The sequence below is a fragment of the Vombatus ursinus genome, unplaced genomic scaffold, assembly GCF_900497805.2.
Source record: "Vombatus ursinus unplaced genomic scaffold, bare-nosed wombat genome assembly UNPS02014813.1, whole genome shotgun sequence".
In the NCBI taxonomy this organism is placed as follows: Eukaryota; Metazoa; Chordata; class Mammalia; order Diprotodontia; family Vombatidae; genus Vombatus; species Vombatus ursinus.
Genome location: NW_020954591.1, coordinates 762,037 through 781,258, shown reverse-complemented (window position 1 = coordinate 781,258; position 19,222 = coordinate 762,037). Strand labels below are relative to the sequence as shown.

The following is a 19,222-nucleotide window of genomic DNA, read 5'->3' as shown; positions in this document are numbered from 1 at the left end:
ATATTTTAACTTAAAAATTTTTAAAAGACAAGGAACCTGGGATGATTGAACTGATGCAGGGCAGAATGAATACAACCAGGAGAACAATGCACACAATAAGAGCAATACTGCAAAGACAAACAACTTTAAAAGACTTCAGAACTCTGATCAACTCAGTGATCAAAAACAATTCCAAAAGACCCATGATGAAGCATGCAAACATGCAATCCACCTCCTGAGAGGGAGGTAATAGACTCAAGGTGAAGACTGAGGCAAACATTTTTTAGACATGGCCAATATGAGAATTTGTTTTGCTTGACTTACATGAGTGTTTTATGTGTCTCTTGTTTCCTAATGATGGAGAGGGGGAGATGGAAGAGGGAAACCATCCATTTTTGTTAATTGCAAAAATATTTAATTGTTAAAAGCAAAACAAAAAAGTGATACTAGACATATCATTACAAATTCAACAGAACTTTCATATGATGATTTCCAAAATGACAATGCAAGAAACATAAACACAGTACTAACATAAAACAATCAATCTCATGAATCTCATACATTTTAAACACGATATGCAAAACAAAACTTATTACCAAAGAACATTAACCTAGTAGAATGTATCTCCAAATCAGCAACATAGAAAATCCATTCCATTCATCTACCAGTTCTGACATTCTGTATTTGTTCAGAAACCAATAGTTATCACTTTTGTAGTTGTCAACTACAAGGTGTGGCACCAGCAATTACCATTCAGGACACAAAAGATCAACTATGCTGTGAATTAGTTTTTCTCAATTAACTTATCAAGCCCAATGTAAATCAAATGTTTAATTGCTATAAAATTCCAGCTACTTTTCCACATCCATCAGAATATTAGAATTTGTGAAATTAAGTTTGAAAACAATGAGAAACATTAAAAGTAGCTCTACCCCCCTAAGGAGGAAACAAGCATTTCTTCAGGTGGAGTTCATAGCTTAGGAAGCATGTCAATGTCTCTACTTTGTTCTTTACCTCTTCTCTCAATGACATCTAAAACTTCCTAAAATTTTGTACAATACTAGGATTTTCTTTTTCTCTGCCATTTTTTCTAAGTTGGCCCATACTGGAAATACTGATCACTGGCAAAAAGGAAGGCCTTGTATGGGCCCTGTTTAAGTGAAGAGTCACTAGTTCTATTTTCCTGATGCTGGGGAGCCAAAAATTGAACACACTCATGTTTTCATTTTAGATTTTTTTTATTTTTAAGAGCACTTTTATATTATTTCTCATTGCTTTTTAATTGAGCTTCATGTTTACACTGTATCCATGTAAATTATCTAAATTTCTTTTTTTTAAGATTTTAGCTACTGACTGATAATACCAAGCTAATCATTGCAAATTACAGGTTGCATTTGTCTTTATACTGAATCAGTATTTCACTTTGTGTGTACTTCTAAAACTCTTAATTTCTTAACCTTGTACCTCTCTACTTGAAGTCATGTTTCATCAATTTCAAATTTTCAGATCAAGTTTTTTTCCTCTTATCAAATCTGCTTTTTGAAAATTAGCACAATATCCTAATAAATCTTAAATTCATTGCAAAACTTTGATTTAGGTGATCAGAGCTTTACTTTCAGGTTTACAAACAGTTTCATATTTTATCCTATAAAGCACTTCAAATTTGGTTTCTTTCTTAGGAACTTGCAAATGCATAGTGCAATCTGTCTGTTATCTCTGATAATGATAGAGTTCTGAGGGAACGACATGTGTCATCTTCCCATATAAGAATGTAAAGTTGAATCTTATGTGATCCTAACTCTGGCTCCTTATTACTTGAATTATTTCTTTTTGGCTGTTGCAGTATTTATTCTTGACCTAGAGCTTTGGATTTCGGCTATAATATTCCAAGAAGTTTTTGTTTTCAGGCATCTTTCAGAAAGTGGCCAGTGGATTCTTTCCATCTGCCCTCTGCTTCTAAGATATCTGGGCAGCTTTCTTTAATAATTTCTTAAAATATGATACCTAGGGTCTTTTTTGTTCATAGCTTTCAGGGAGTCCAATGACTCTTAAATGATGCCACCTCAGATCTATTTCCAAATCAGCTGTTTTTCCTATGAAGGTGTATTTTCTTCTGTTTTTTTTTTTTCACTTTGCATTGTTGCTTTTTTATGTCTTGTGGAGTCATTAGTTTATATTTGGTCAATTCTAATTTTCAAAAAGTTATTTTCTTTGGTAAGTTTTTGTACCTCTTGTTTTAAGCTGTTAATTATCTTTTAATATATTTCTCTCCCTTACTTTCATTTATTTCCCCATTTTTTCTCTACCACTCTCTTTTGGTTTTTAAAATCATTTTTAACCTTTTTTCTTAAACTTACTTTAGCTCTTATAGAAATTTTTATTTGACTTGTGTCCATACTGCATTTTTCACAGAGACTTTGTTTATAGATGTTTTTGAGTAATTCTTTCACTGGGTTTGTCTTGAGCTTCTCTGTCACCATAATAGCTCTTTATGATGGGATCCTTCTTTTTTGCTTGCTCATTCTTCCAGCCTACTTCTTGACTTTGAACTTTGCGCTATTTTGGGGAAGGAGAAGTGTCTGACCAGGGCTTCTGCCCTCTTACAACCTACTAATGTTTTCACAGTTTAGCCTTGGGGCATGCAAGCTTTGAGCACTCCCAAAGTGATGGATGGGATGTGAAAGAGGGTGAGGTTCAGCTTAGCCCTCCTGGGCTAACCTCTCCAAGGTCCTGACCCAGGTTTGGGTCTTTCAGCTTATCGCTGGTTGGGAATTTCAGGAGGATGCTGGACTCAGCCACTATCAGCCTGCTGGGAGGCTCTGCAGGTTCAGAGTGACTGAAATTCATGGCCCCCTTGTTTTGGGGCTTGTTCTTTGCTCAGTACACAGTGAGGACCCACCCTCATGACTGTCCCTCTCTGCCATGGATCTGTGACCTGATCCTCTGGTGCCCAGGATCAGTCCTCTTTCAGGCCCTGGGCCCTGGAATGCTCTGCTTGTGTGCTTCTTGCCAGACGTTGCCTCCACTGTCCATAAATCTCTCTGTGTCCCCCCTAAGCTGCTCTAAACTTCAAAAATGACTTACTGTGATTTTTTTTAACCTTCCTAATCACAATGCAGTCTGATGTGTTTTCTAGATCTTTGTGGAGGAGGTTTAGTGGGGAGCTGGGCTGAACTGCTTCCTCTTACTCAACCATCTTGACTTCTCTTAGTTGCCTCCTTCTCAAAGCTCACTACCCAACAGAAGCCTGAGTCCCCCTCCAACCCTATAACAAGGAGCCCAGTCTGTTTTTCTGGGCACAGAAGCATCTCTAGCCTCATTGCTGAGGATCTGCTGATCTTCATATCAGTTATATGAGTTCACTGACCAGTTTTGGTCAAGCACTCCAAAATGGCTAACAGGATCTCTTGAGCAAGAGAGATCAAGTACTTTCAGAGGGATCGCAGTGATTTTGTGGTAACATACCCATTTTGAGAGAGGGGAAATCTTATGATTTCAAGATTAATTATTCCTTAGGCCTTTATATCTCTAAATATAGTATAGATTGATAGACACTAAAACAAGCCACCATTGAAGAAAATACCAAACTTACCACTTTTACCTAATTGGGAGTCCCTGGAAAGTGAGCCATAGGATTCTGAAATTCCCAGTGTGGCTGGCACAATAAAACTTTTGCTCATGAACCAGGCCACTAATTTCAGGTAATAGATAGGCTGACCAGCCAAATGCTAAGACAAAATTAACAAAAGCTTACCATATGCAATACAGAAGGTGGCTACTAATACAGACATGCACAAATAGCCGTATGTGACAAACTTGGCCTTTTTCACAAGCAGACTCCATGAGCTTGTTCAGAAATCAACGATAATGCAGCTCTGCTCCAAAAAATAAAAACTATCTCTAAGAGTTTAAAAGCTCCCTCACCTCTATTTAGTTAGCTATGGAAGTCTTTTGAATAGAAGCCTGTGCTGGTTTCCTATTAGTCATCAGAATCTGAATCATAACACCATTTAACCATTTAAGAACAAGGTTAATACTATATTCTGGGGGCAGCTAGGTGGTGCAGTGGATAGAGCACAGGCCCTGAAGTCAAGAGGACCTGAGTTCAAATCCAGCCTCAGATCAAACACTTGACGTGTACTAGCTGTGTGACCTTGGGCAAGTCACTTAACCCCAATTGCCTCACTTAAAATAAAAAAAAAAAACACTATATTCTGCATTTTAGGCCCAAGTCTGCTAGAAATAATTCTAACTTAATATTAACATCAAGCATTTCTAGCTTGGAGAAAAGACCAAACCCCTATGTGCTCTGATATGTCTCTCTCAAGATGATTTTAGAGGAATTTAGAAGAATAAAATCACAATAAGTGAAATTAAAGTTTTGAATTAACATTCTAGAATAGTTGAGTAACAAAGTCATCATCCCATTCCTTTCTAAACCATTCCCCTCAAGGACTCAGTGGGCCCTCTCCATCCCAGATTATCCATTATCAGGAATATTCGCACATGCCAAGCAATATTCAGTCATTTAATTTGAGTGATATTTAATGAGGACCTTTTATTCAACACCTTTTAAAAACATAATTTATCTAATTAATCTAATTAACTAATCTAATTCAATCTAATTAATCTTAATTTATCTTTTTCAATTAACAAGCATTTATTTTCCCTCCCTCAAAACTGCCTCTTCCCCATTTGAGGGAAAAAAAAGAGAAAGAAAATAAAAAAGCTCACAGCAAATATCCATACAATAAAGCAATACAAATTCCCAAATTGGCCATGTCCAGAAATGTATGTATCATTCTGGATTTTTGAGCCCTTCACCTCTCTGATAGGTGGTAAATACTATGCTTCACCTTCAATGCTCTGGAATTGTGGTTTGGCATTGTACTGATCAGAGTTCTGAAGTATTCAACATCTTTGGAACCAAGTTAGAATAAAAAAACAAAAGGAATATATTTTTTATTTTAAGAGCAAGTGGAAACTAAAAAGTAAAAAGTTATTTTTTGTTTTTAAGAAAAGAACTTCAAAGCAATGTAAGCATTTTTAGCACAATCTAAGTTTGTATCCAGCTTCTGTAATTTCTTATATGGCTCTCTCAGGAATCAGGAATTCTTAACCTTTTTTGTGTGTGGGGATGACAAGACCCCTTTGGCAGTCGGATAAAGTCTATGGACTCTTCAGAATAATCTTATTAAATGCATAAAGTGCATAGGATTGCAAAATAAATCAATTATATTGAAATATAGTTATCAAAAAAATTTGAATAAGCTCATAACCCCCAGGTTAAGCACCCCTGATCTAGATCAGGCTCAAAATATGCTATTTGAGGTTTTTTGAGGGCACATTTAACAACTTCTACATCCCCTCCCCCATTCGACCCTTTCTGAAAATGAATATGAATTTCATCTTCTATAATTTCTTCATCTTCTTGGATATTTTTAAGTCCCATCAGAAGGACAGTCCTCTTAGAAATTCCTGAAAATACCTAGGAAAAAAAGCAAACCATCTTTGAGGTACTACTATATGATCCTTTTATAGTCCATACAGGTTTTCAAGAAAAAAAAATACTTCTGCCATTAACTTGCATTTGATTTCCAATTTTCCTACCACAGTTCACTCTGAATCATGCATGCTATAAAAATGATGGCTCACTTTCTTTTACCAGGAGAGCAGACTTTTCATGTCTGTGATCAAATTCTTTTAAGAAGACATTGACTACATGGTCTCAGTAAATAAGGCCATTTCCTAATGAGATAACTCTCTTTTTCTCTTAATTTTTAAGACTTAATGATACAATCATATAAAAGCACATGTGCGTTGTTCAGTAGGAAATGAAATAATTACCTGGGAACAAAATAGTAATGAAATTTTTGCCCATTTTTGCCCTTTCCACTGGCTGCTATTAGTTTTGCATCAAATGGCCTTTTGATAGGTCTTTAAAGAGTAGCCACTATGCATTGAAAAGTATGTTCAGAAAAGATCTTAATTATAATTTCTAATACCTAGTACAGAGGTAATTTTTCCCAAATATCAATATAAAGAGGCAGCATGTCAGAGTGAAGAGAGATGGTCTGCAGCCAGGAAGGCCTGGGTTCAAATTCTGCCTCCAACACAGCCTAGCTATGTGACCTTTGGCAAGTCACAATCTCTCAATGCTCTGTGAAATTCTGTAGGGCTCTACGTTGCATAGAAGATGCCAACCTGCATCAGTAGGAGTTCCCTCAATCAGGAGTTCTCCGTAATGATGAAACTACAAGTTCAGTCACTATCCTTCTTAATATGTCACATCTCATTTATACAGAAGATGACATATATGAGATTTGATTTCTGAACTTAAAAGAAGTTTACTATCAGTCTAGTAAAAGTCATGCTTTAAAGGTAAATCCTGATCAACAGCCAGTAGAAAGATGATTTCTAAGCCCTATCTATAGTATAATATGTAAGAAAAAGTATTGTCATCATCATCATTATAACAATCACAACTTAATATAGCACTTTATGGTTATGAGGTATTTCATGTCCATTATCACATTTGAGTCTCACAATACTGTAAGGTAAGTGGGGCAAGTATTATAATCCCCCCATTCTAAAGATGAGGAAATTAACATTGAGTTTAGGTGATTTGTCCAAGTTCACAACACTAAGTAAAGCTAAGAAATGTAACCCATGTCCCATTTAGTGAAGTGAAGACTGGTATAATTTCCTGAATAATTCAAGAAAGAAAAATAAGCCTTAATTTATTTCCTAATAAGAGGATCAATAAGATAAAGGATTAAAAAACTTAAATTCATTCTAAAGAACTTAAAGTCTTAAAGAAATGTCAAAACCCCAACCAGATAGAGCTACGTAGCATTGATAAGATTTAGAGTGCTACTACCTGGTTATTCAAAATGTGGTATTATTTGTTTGTTTGTTGGTTTGTTGGTTGGTTTTAAGATTTTCTTACCTGCAGCTTTTCTATTTGTTTTTCCACATGTGGGGAAACATAAACAATTTGATAGGAGTTGGTACTTGTATAAAGAGGATATTCCTTGCGCTTGAGAATATTATCAGCAACTAGAAAATAATTTTAAAAGGTTTTTTTGATCAGATGAGAAACTTATCTACACAAAAATATTAAACTTATTCTAAAAAAATATTCAGAATACTTTAAATTTTAGAAGTTTGTTATCATTTCGAAGTACCTGGCAATGTCTTGGCAGGGAGGTTCAGAAGGAGACATACATTTCCAGGCATGGCCAATTCATGAATTTATTTTGCTTGACTATACTTATTTATTACAAGGGAGGGCTTTTATTTATTGGGGGGAGAGGGGAGGACAGATGGAGAGTAATTAAGTGATACAAAAACAAGGGGGATAAAAAGAAAGGAAAGAGCATCGATGAAACATTAAGAAAACACAGAAGACAGTAGAAAGAAGCTGAGAAGCGAACACAAGCAGAGCAGTATTGGAACTACCATATTAATTTTTTTAATTAGATTAATTTTTTTAATGAACACAAATCAATTTTCTCTTCCTCCTATAATTTCCATTAGGAGAAAAAGAAAGAAAACAAAAAAGCATAGCTAAACCAAAGAAACACCTTCATTGGCCATGAGGTAAGTAGCATGCTTCCTATCATGTTAAGTTTAATATTCACTTTAAAAAATAATATGGAATAGATATTGATAGTAACATATGTAATTCCCTTTTTCTGTTCTTTAAATAAGAAATTTCATGTTTATTGGTTTGTCAAGTTGATAATAATAGGAAATGAAATATATTTCATTATTATTGTATTCAAATTCAAATAATTCAAAATTATTAAAGTACCTGTTTCACTGGATGTAAATGAGAAGGAAGAGAAAAGAAAATATCATGGAAATTTCAAAGAATAAGTAACTCAATTCAATTCAACAAGCATTAATCAAGAATCTACTATGTGTAACGTCTTCAACAACATCTCACCTAAATGGGCCTAAGAGGTGAGCCTGGGTTCTTGAAGAATTCTTGGCCATAGCAACATAGGGGAAACAAAGAAAAATAACAAAAGATTTTCCATCTTGTGGGTCTCCTCCCTTCCCTGCCTTTTGCTTTTGCAGGAACAATCTCAGAATGGCCAAAAAAGAGAAGAGAGCATGCTTTACAAAAGCTTTGAGACTATCTATAAACATTAAATTAACTAAATGTGAGATCCCTCTCAAGTAGTCATCCAACAGGCTGACAAACTACAGGAAGAATTCAATCATATCATTCCTGACATTCTTACCATAAATTAAAGGATGGCTCACAGGTTTTTCTTGGAAAGGCAAAAAGAAGGGTGAGTGGCTTTATCTTGTGCCCATTAATGATAAACTCATGTGATTCCATGAGACACTTAGTCATATCACCTTTCAGTGCTCATAAAAGACATTTGAAAAAAGACCACCATAAGATAATTGTAGTCTATGGGCCAATACTTCCTACAGAGGAGGAATCAGGAGAAATTAAAAAAAAAACTCAACAAGATCCCCAAATTAAATCAGAATATAGTTTGATATTCAAAATTTAAGAAAAGACAAAAGTTAGAAAAATGCATTTTAAAATATGATTCTAGAGGAAGAAATTGGAAAAACCAAAGTCTTATAGATTGTACAGAAATCTCACATATATCTTAAATATCTTCTTTAAGACAGTAACCAGGAACACTAAGCAACATCAAAAAAAAAAATGAAATTTATTGCTCTCACAAACAGGAAATAACTGGCTATGTCTGTAGAAGTAATTTCTAAATCATTCTCCTCTATACAGTCAGACCATTGGCTAGGTAAAGCAAGGATTAAAATCAACAATAAATTAGGAGAAGAAAAATATAATTAAATACGATATGCCATTTAAACAAATTTTTGAAGCCAAAAAATGGAAAATGTATAACATAAGAGCAATCAACACACCAACAATGCTAAGGAAGTTTTCATTGAGGTGACTAAAAGAGCATTAGTTGGCAAACACATATCTCTTTGCCATGTGAAAAGATAAGACAATATTAATTTAGAAATAAACTCATTTGAAATGCCTCATTGAGGAAGGTGGTAGAGCAGCAAGAAGAATCAAATTCAGAGGCAGCTTGGCAAGAGACTCAGTTAAGATAGATTACTTCCCCACCCTCCCCAAACCCTGAACATTTAAGAATGAAACTGGAAAGATAACAAGTTGATATAAAATGGAAAAGATCTATTATGATTTCTATAACAAACTCTTTTCTCCATCAATGACAGTGATACTATGACAATTAGACCTAATATCATAGGCACTGATGTGCTACATGAATAAGTAGAGATGGCATAAAAGAAAACAAAAATGACAAAAGCAACTAGACTAGACCAAGAGGAAGTCCATGCTAAAGCAACCCAGTTTTGAAACAATCATGAGTCAGTATAATATAGTGGGCAAAGCTTTGAACTTGGAGTCAGGAAGACCCACTCCAGACTTACTAGCTGTGTGACCCTGAGTAAATAATTTAATCTCTCTGGGTCTCACTCAGTTTCCTTATTTGTAAAATGAGGGAGTTAGACTTGATGATCTCTAAGTTCCCTTCTACCTCTAAAACTAAATTATCTAAATGATTCTATAATTGATTCAAAATATACTAAATTCTTAAAGAAAAAAATAAAAAACAGCAGTCAAAAATATCAATAACTTCTTTTCCATCTATACAAAATCCTCATGAGATTAATCTTATGATTATAATCTTATATTATATTATTATAATTAATGATAATAAATAATAATATAACAATGACAATAACAAACATATTGAGTACATCCTTGAAATAAGGTATGAGAAAAGAATAAGCCAGTTTACACAAAAGAAATTCCAAATCCAGTCTGTAACACCATGTCACACTAATGAAAATGTATGGAGAATAAAAGATCCAACTGTGTTTACTATCTACAGACTACTAAAAATAATTTAATTTGGTAGAGCAAAATGCTGCCTTGAAGATTCTTCCCCAACATGTCTTCCATGCACATATGAGATTTCTTTAAAGATGTAACAATGGAGATAATCTTGTTCAGGGACCTCCTGACTATCAATTGAGGCATAAAACAGGAAGACATGTTCAATGAATACATTTGCCATTGTCATGGCAGAAGGTGAGCTTAGATTCAAAATTGAAAAGGAATTCTAGTGAAATCTTCTGGATCCTCCTATTTGTGGATGCCATTGTGCTGATTATATCAAACCCTAAGAACAATGAAGGGCATCCTAAATGAGATCTATAGTAACACAAAAAAAAATTTAATCTAACTACACACATGGATAGATTTTGGATAAAGAATTCCTACCATCCAGACTAGACTGTTAAAGTAAAAGTAGTCCAGATTGGTTAACAGATTTGCATATTGGACATACAGCGCCATTAAAAACTTTTAACCTTTGCCTCATTACCTTTGATCACATGTCTAGGGCTAGAAGAGACTCTTAAAAGTCAAATAGTCCAATCCGCTCATTCTAAAGATGAGGAGCAAAACAATTTTTGAAAGGTCACACAGCAAGTAAGTGGCAGACCCAGGATTTCCATCTGGATCCCAGAAATCCAATTACAATTTCCGTTGTACCATCCTGCTTCTCCTGGAGTGATTATTTTAAATCTCTATTATTATGCTAAGGAAGATGATTTCAAAAGACATTTTTTCTTTGGCCTACTTATACTTTCAAGCTTGTTGGTAAACTCCACACACGCACAGATTGGCAAGCTCTCATAAACTATTCCCTTTGAAAGCTATCTGAGGGCACTGAATTGTTTAGTAACTCCTGTAATCACATACCCACAGAGTGAGTCTGTGTTAGAGGTCTAGATCTTTCTGATTACAAGGCAAGTCCTCTCTGCATGATACCAAGCTGGCTCCCATGTTTAGATTGATAAATCCTAAATTAAAGAGATAAGAGGAAATTTTTTTTTCAGAGACGGAGGCATCCTGAAAAAGAAACAATCGTTATGAACTTCCCAAATGACTCTAACTATACATACCTCCATTCTCAAGGAATGTAATAACAGCTGTTCGGGAATTTTTATGATATTCCACATGTTCTACTTCTCCACCCCCATAATGGGATTTACTGAAACTCAGTGCCAATTTATCTCTCATCTGTTCTTCAGATAACACATCAGGTATTTCAGCAACATCAATCTTTTTCTTAGAAATCTTTGTGTTAACCTGGAAGTGGAAATTGTTTCATTCAATCAACTAATAAGCATTCATTAGGTGTCTGCTATGTGCCAAGGCCTGGTGACACAGAAATAAAAAGGAAACAGCCCTTTCCCTCAAGGAGCAGTTTATATTCTACTAGAGGGATACAATATGTACCAAAATAAGTAAATGAAGGATATATTCAAAATAAATACAAAGTAATTGCAGGTGGGGGCATGTGCAACATGGTAAGGAAGAAGAGAATGAAAGCTAGGGTAATCAAGAAATGCCTTCAGGAGGTGGCATCTTAGCTTAGCCTTGAAAGAAAAGAGGGGTTCTGAGAGGTAGAGGCAAGATGGTAATCCAGTTATTCATGACAGTTTGTGTAAAGAAAAAGAGAGGAAAATGAAATTCCATGTGAAAGCAAGAGAAAATGACTCGATTTGGCTAGAATTTAGAATGCATGTGGAAAATGGTGCCCCTTTCTTCTTTGGTTATTTTCATTTATTAAAAAGGGAAGGGAGAAAAAAAAAGAACACTTGTCTAAAAATACTGACAAAAGCAGAGCCTCAGTATTTAGACAGAAACAAAGACAGTTCTGAAAGGACCTAGGAGAAAGCAACCCCTCAGAAAAAGGACTTACTGATGGCAAAAACAGACAAAGTGTCTTCTTTCCCAGTTCCTTTATATATATACATAAGATTAGTGCATGAACTTTAGGATTGACAGCTCAGAAACTCAGAAAACTAGAATTTTTCTGGAAGTATGAAACAATTGTACATTACCTATCTGTGGTGTGTATAACAGAAATGTTCATTTTGGTTTGTCAACCTAAAGTAATTATTTAACACAAAGAATCACTGCTTTGATGAAGGAGTCAATTAGTAGCCAAGTCAGAGACCAAAGAAACAGAGAAGAGAGAAGCCAAGAGAGGAAAGAGAAGATACATAAGCAATACAGCTTGAAGCAGAGCAGAAGAATAAGAGAAAAGAATCTTCTTCCAGCTGAGCAGCCAAGAATAGCTGAATGAAGGAAGATGGATGAGTGCTGCTAGGAGGTGTTCTGATTGGAGGAAAGTACTGATGTTCAAAAGTACTGATTGAAGGAAAGGATGTATTTGTTCTTACTTGCTTGCTTATTTATTTATTAGTTAGTGAGTAATGTGTTATTAGCCTGAAAGTATAGACTAGATCCAGATTGTGAAATACTTTAAATGTCAAACAGAGGAATTTGTATTTTACCCTGTAGATGCTTGGGAGCTACTGAAGCTTCTTGAAAAAGTGAATAATGGTCATATTTTGGAGAATCTTAGAAATTTATGGAATCTCAGCGGTCAGCCTCCTCATCTATTCAACCTCCCACCTTTGAATTTTAATCTATACACATGGAAGACAAGAAATATTCCTGGGATTCACAGATTTCTTAGAAACACTAATTCATTTACCTGAAGACTTAGACTTGTTTTCAGTGGGACAGCTTTGGCTGTCAATTTCACCTTCTCATTCTCAAGCTGTACAAGATGTTTTCCTGTTTTTATCACATTCTGTGCAACTGAAAAGAAATTTGAAAAACATTAAACTCCTGTATTTCAGTGTTTTGGGGTATGATTTTAATACAAGAAGATATCTGAAAGCTTTAGATCCAGAGCCAGAGAACCCACGTTCACATCTTATCTCTGCCACTTACTTACCTGTGTAACCTGCAACAAGTCAATTCACCTCACTTTCTTCATCTGTAAAATGAGGAGGTTGGACAAATGGCTTCTGAGAATCCTCCAACTTTTAGTGTATCATTCTGAGATCTTGTAATTTTTTTTGCTTTGTCTTAAAAAGGATTTTATTGACATTTTTGTTTTTACATCACCTAAATTTCCTTCTTCTTTACAGTTCTTTGTTATCACAAGAAGGGTTGTTATAAATATTTTTATTTATTTAGAGCCTTTTTTTTGTCAATTACCTATTTGGGGTATATGCTAGTAGTGAAATCTCTGGGCCAGTGGGAATGGACATTTTAGTCACTTTATTTGCCTAATTTCAAATGCTTTCCAGAATGGATATACTAATTCACAACTCCACTAACAATATATTAGTGTGCCTGTCTGCCTTTCCATACTTCCTCCGAAAGTCACTATTCCCATCTTTCATCATTTTTGCTAATTTGCTATGTGTGAAATGAATCTTCAAGGTTGTTTTGATTTCCATTTCTCTTATTAGTGATTTGGAACATTCTTCCATATGATTGCTAGTAGTTTGCCTTCTCCCCAGTGAAATCATAATTTCCTAACTTTAAAAACTTTAACACTAGATTAGGATGCATTTCCCCTTAAAATATTTTTGCAATGATTACATTTAGAAAATTCTTGTCAAGTTCAAAATTATTTATTTATTTTTTTTACTAAGAAGTTTGGAAGGACTTCAAAAAACCCATCTGTTCATTACTAAGCTGTCACACACTCTTTATTGTTTCCAACAATGCAACATTATTTCCACTAATTGAGCAAAGTAGAAATTCTTTCTAGCTGAGAGATCTGAAGAAACTGATGATACTCTTAAATTATTATGTTTATAATTTAGGCATAATTCACAAACTATACTCAATGTATGAATCTTTCTTATGAAACATAGGGTTTACACATATAGGGATTATATATAAAGCATGAATTTTGATCTGAACTATTGAAAGGAGTACCCACATTAATGAAGTCATAATCAAAGTCCAAAAGTACTAGGGATGTGACATGAGAAAGTTTATTTTCAGAATTCTTTTATGTTTTCTTGATGCCTTTTTTATATATCATATTAATTTTTTAGTTTGCTTCTACTTTCCTTTCCTTCCCACCCCCTCCCCCCCCATGGTGTAGTGAATAAAGTATTGGAATTAAAGTCAAGAAAGGAAGGTCCAAGTACAAATTCTGTCTCATATATAATTACCAGTTCATGACCCAGGCATATCACAACTCTTATGAGCTTCAGTTACCTCATTTATAAATTGGGGGGACTGGATTCTAGGACCTCTAGGGTCCCTTTCAGCTCTACATGTATTACCCTATGATCCTTCCCCCAAGCAGAAAACTTTTTAAGAACTATTCCTATTCTTTGACTTCATTCCTATTGAGATATGGCTCAATTTTATATATATTTGTGTTAATTCCCTATATATTTTGGTGTAGAAAGACTGAGAATTTTTGCTATCTAAAACACAACACCAAAAATAAATCTTTGATGCTGATAGATATGTACAATAAAAACAAGAAGTAGGCTAGGAGAAAAATTACCTTGCTTCTTCCATTAATTTTGGTTCTAGTTCAAATTTCATTTGCATACTACACCAGAAAGGATCTTGGCAAGCCCTAAATTAGAGTTATTTGGAATAGAGGGCCTTAATTTCAGCCTAGAGAGGTTGAAAAGACTTCCTTAGCCTGGGGAAGGTCTGTCTGGGTGCATTGGCCATAACTAAAGAATTGTCATCCTGTCCTTATCAGGGAAGGTTTCCAAGGACTGGTCTCAACAGACTGAAGCTGACAAGTCTTGGATGGCCTGAAGGAAATATTAACCCAGAAGCTAGTAGCAAAGAGCAATCACCTGTGGAGACTATGTTACAGAAGTTACTACAAAACAAGCAGGGATGGACAGAGATTATCTGCCCAGTAATCACCACAAGCCTAGTGAAAGAATACACTCAAGAGAGGTTATGCCATGCAGGAAGCATGCCCAGTGAGAGAAATCCATGACCTTACAGTGTTAGTATTCCTTGCTCCTCCACGCATGTGCCCTGCCTTTCCAAACACAAGCCCTGAAAATAGGCTTTCCCTATATGTCCTTGATATGTTATCCTTACGCTTGCTCACCTCTCCATTGATGGTATGTGCCTTTTGGCAAGTGCACCCTAGGTTTATGAGGAAAATATTCTATTGCAAATCTTCTTGCTATGCTATTTGATTTGGTTAAATGTTGTTTAGAACTAATTGTGCCATCTAGGTAGTTGAAGAAAAGTTAAAGACATTTGTAGAAGACAGTGAGCTGTGGTTCAGAGTGGATGTAGATCCACAGAATGCCTTGAAATTAAGATAGCTATACTGGGGTTCCCAGGTAAGAGGAGAGTGGCCCCACTGCTACCTGGGATACCAAGCCTTTATCAAAGATATTTGATGAAAATCATCTATTTATTTTTTTTAATCCAAGTTGCATTAATTTTCTTCATTCAAAACCTTTTCAATTTCATGTAAAATTGAAATTCTCTTTTATCTTTTGTTATCTCTCTATTCCTTGCTTGGTGTTTAGTTAATGACTGTCAAATCAACAAACATTTATTAAGCACCTAACTATGTGCCATGCACTATACCAAATGAGAGGGATACAAAGAAAGGGGAAAACAGCCTCTGTCCTCAAGCAGCTCATAATATATTGGGAAGAGAAAACATGCAAACAACTATGTACAAACAAGATACATACAGGAAAAAATGAAGATAATCCCAGAGGGAAAGCACTAAGATTAAGGAGGACTGGGAAAGGCTTCTTGCATAAGGTAGGATTTTAGATGAGACTTGAAGGAAGCCAGGAAAGTCACAAAGGGGAGATGAGGAGGAAGAGAGTTCCAGGCATAGGGGACAGTGAGTGAAAATGCATGAAGTCAGGAAATGTAGGATCTTGTCTAAGGAGTTATGATAATAGAATATACTTAGAGGAGCTAAGATATAAGTGGAGGGCGTTGGACAACAGAAAATTATCTTTGATTCTGGAGGCAACAGAAAGAGAATGAATTTTATGGAGCGGGGTGGGAGGGCTTGGAGGAATCATATGGTCAGTCTATTTCCTCCAATAAACTCATTAATTAACTCTACCAATGCAAAAAAGAAATTGAAATTTGATAAAGATCTGAGTTCTATAAAAAATAAGAAAATAACAAGTATTCAACTCTTAATTATCCACACAAATGGAAGAACACAATGACATAGGTATCCATTGTATCAAGTGTATTCAGCTTTGAGGTATGCCTTTTTACTTTGAAATAAGGGCATATCTGGTCTTCAAGGATATCACAACATTTGGATATACTAATGCTACACTGAACATCACAGAATATTAGGGATGGATTGGGTAAAAATTATGTACACAAATTGTGTACACAAACCATTTCATTTTATAGAAGACAAAACTGAGGCCTAGAAAAATGAGGTGACTTACCCAGGATCATACAAAGAGTAAGTGGCAGAGCCAGGAAAAGAATCCCTGTCTCCTGATTTCCAGGCCAATTCTTTCTACTCTGCCACCAATTCAAGAGGAGCCAAAAAGTTTAACAGTTCCCTAAATCTATTTTCTTCCTCAGAGCCATTCCCAGATAGATGTAACAGACCATCTCCATCTTTAGGTACCAACTGACATGAGCTGTTCTACTTGTGGTTCCTAACTATTAGGGGGTAGATAGTGTGGTGTAGTGGTTGGATCCCTGTACTTGGAACATTAAAAACCAGGGTTTTAAGTCCTATCTCTGACACATATTAGCTATGTGTGTGACCATGGGCAGGGGGCCTTTTTTCATTACCCAGTGCTTTATTTTGACTGCTGTAATCCACTTCATAGTTTGAGTTGCAACTAATAATATACGTATTTCTTTCTATAATAAAAGTGAAATGTAAGTTTTGGGCTAAGCTGGCATTATTGATGTCATTGCTATTGTGATGATGGTTAATACAGTGCTACCTGATAATACATTATTACATACTGTTCCTGCAAGTGCAACCTCATTTTGAGAGACTCCTTTACTAAGGAGAAGAAACTTCTGTAATTAAGGAGAGTTGGTTATAATCCTTTTTTGCTTGCATATTAAGGGTAAATAGGTTTCTTTGACATATAGCTGCTCCAAAGTCTCATAAATTTGTATTCCAAACATTGAACAACTGTTTTGTTGCTGTGGTTTTTTTTTTAACTATAACTTTTGCAAAAAGCTTCCCCCAAAGACAAACACACATTTCTAGATTATCAATTCTTTTTGTCAAGGTCATTCTCAGGATAGTCACTAGTACCTAAGTTGAGAAAACTACCTGCCCCACCCCCCCCACCCCTGAGAAAACCTGCACTCCCAAAGTCACTGACTGTATATTATCCTTGGGTTTATTAAGAGAACTAGCCCATCATAAGTTTCCTCCACAGATAATAGGCCTCCCAGGGTCCTGAATATGCATGTGCCCAGGCCACATTGCATCAGGGAGTGTGGAGAAGACTGGTTGATGAGCTCAGGTGTGCACACCATTAGTTCTCATCAGCAAATTGCTTTACCTGTCTGAGACTATCTGTGACAAAATTACAGGTCCTTGAGATATTGACTTTCTCTGGGTTGGAGGATGTAGTTAAGTTCTTTGTTTTAAAATGCCTCTAACTGGGCTCCAAACACCATTAAGAGAAAAAGTAAATAAAAGATAAGACAGAGTGTCTGACCTTGAGCTTGAAAGCAAAATTTCCTATAGATGGCCACAACTCTTCTTCCAATAAGTTTTCTTTGAATGCTACAGAATCAATGATGTTTATAGAGAGAAATTCTGGAAATCTCCTCCCATCCCCACCAAGCTTCACAAAGGCTACTTAACAGTAGATGCAACTCTACTAGTTTAATTTAAGTGTATTTTTAAACATAGCTAAATTAGGGACATACTGACCTACCAGCCTTCCCTCTTCTTTCTAGCCTACCGACCCTGGATTTTCTCTTCAAATTAGTTTGAAGGGAGAAAGAGAGGAAATGGAACAAGCATTTATTAAATGCCTACTACATACTAGGCAATGTGCTAAGGGCTTTACAAATATCTCATTTGATTCTCACAAAAACTCTGTGTGGTAGATGCTATTATTATCCCTACTTTATAGATGAGGAAACTTCAACAGACCTTAAATGACTTGCCCAAGGTCACACAGTGAGGAAGTGTCTGGGAGTGAAGCTAAGCTCCTAGGTCCAGCATTCTAGCCATTGCTCCAACTTGCTGCCTCTGAGAAAAATAAATCATCTGAATAATAAAGCTAGCGATTTGGCAGTTTTTAAATGAACAAATAGGCTATTAATGGATGTATCAAAAATTAATTATGATTAATTCAATAAACTTACCAAAATTAATCAATTTTAATTTATGAATTAGCATTTAAAAACTATAGCTAGGTAGCTGCTTGAATCTGAAAGAATGCCCAATTGTACATACTATTAGTTCATGCCTTTGCCACCCTATGTTTTAGGTCTGGGGGCCAAATTTATGTTCAGAATTCAAGGAAGCAAATTAACTCTTTATGGCATAAATCATGGAGGGAGAATTTGCAGCAGTCTAATGACTAGATATCCCTATTGCAGGTTCAGGGGAGGGAAAGGATCAAGAGGAAAGGAAACACCTGTATCTCAATGTCCTGGTCAATATAACTTGGATTTTTAATTTGTTTTTCTCTAGGGAAGAACAACAAAAGGGAAGTCAGACTCTTGTAATAACATATTCTCATAAAACATCTGGTATTTCACTGCACTTGGGCAGGGATCATTTTTCTTCATTTTATGTCACTACTGAATGGCCAGAGCCAACCCCTTTTTGGTTGTGTTTGAACTTAAAGTAGTCCCAGAGGAGTGGGACTTTAGGGTGGGGTAGTATAGTAGCCACTGCTGGCTGTTGCACAAGCAACTGACCCAGCTCCCAGCCAACCCCTACACTTTCCAGATCTCTAATGGCTAAAAATAATAATTATTATTGTTGTTATTATTATTACTAAGCATTTATGTGTAGCTTTAAGGTTTTCAAATTGCTTTGCGTATATTATCTCATGTGATCCTCATAAAAACCTTATTACAAAGAAGCTATGATTATCCCCACTTTACAGATGAGGAAATTGAGGCTGACTGAGATGTGATCTATTCAGAGTCACCCAGCTAGTGTCTGAGACAGAACTTCAACTCAGGTCTTAGTGACTCCAAGCCAATGCTCTACCCACTACACAACCTGCTTGACTTGGTCAGATCTTTTCTACTCTCCACTCCCTTCTCCCAGTTACTGTTATATCCCAGTTGCCAATGTCATGGATGCTACTGCCTTGGCCACCACTGGTGCTACTTTCTTCTTTT

The 19,222-nt window shown here is 35.6% G+C and overlaps 1 protein-coding gene across 2 annotated transcripts in view; it reads right to left on the bottom strand.

Annotated features, from left to right (window-relative positions):
* Positions 1-4,498: 4,498 nt before the first annotated feature.
* The window catches only part of NMI (N-myc and STAT interactor), a 33,437-nt gene continuing 18,713 nt past the window's right edge, over positions 4,499-19,222 (bottom strand). For both annotated transcript variants that reach the window (XM_027877573.1, XM_027877574.1), the window contains exons 5-8: positions 12,582-12,688; positions 10,978-11,164; positions 6,929-7,038; positions 4,499-5,467 (exon numbers count right to left, since the gene is read on the bottom strand). In XM_027877573.1, coding sequence (XP_027733374.1) covers positions 5,252-5,467; positions 6,929-7,038; positions 10,978-11,164; positions 12,582-12,688 — 620 coding nt within the window. In that variant the 3' untranslated portion in view covers positions 4,499-5,251. The remainder of the gene's footprint in view (positions 5,468-6,928; positions 7,039-10,977; positions 11,165-12,581; positions 12,689-19,222) is intronic.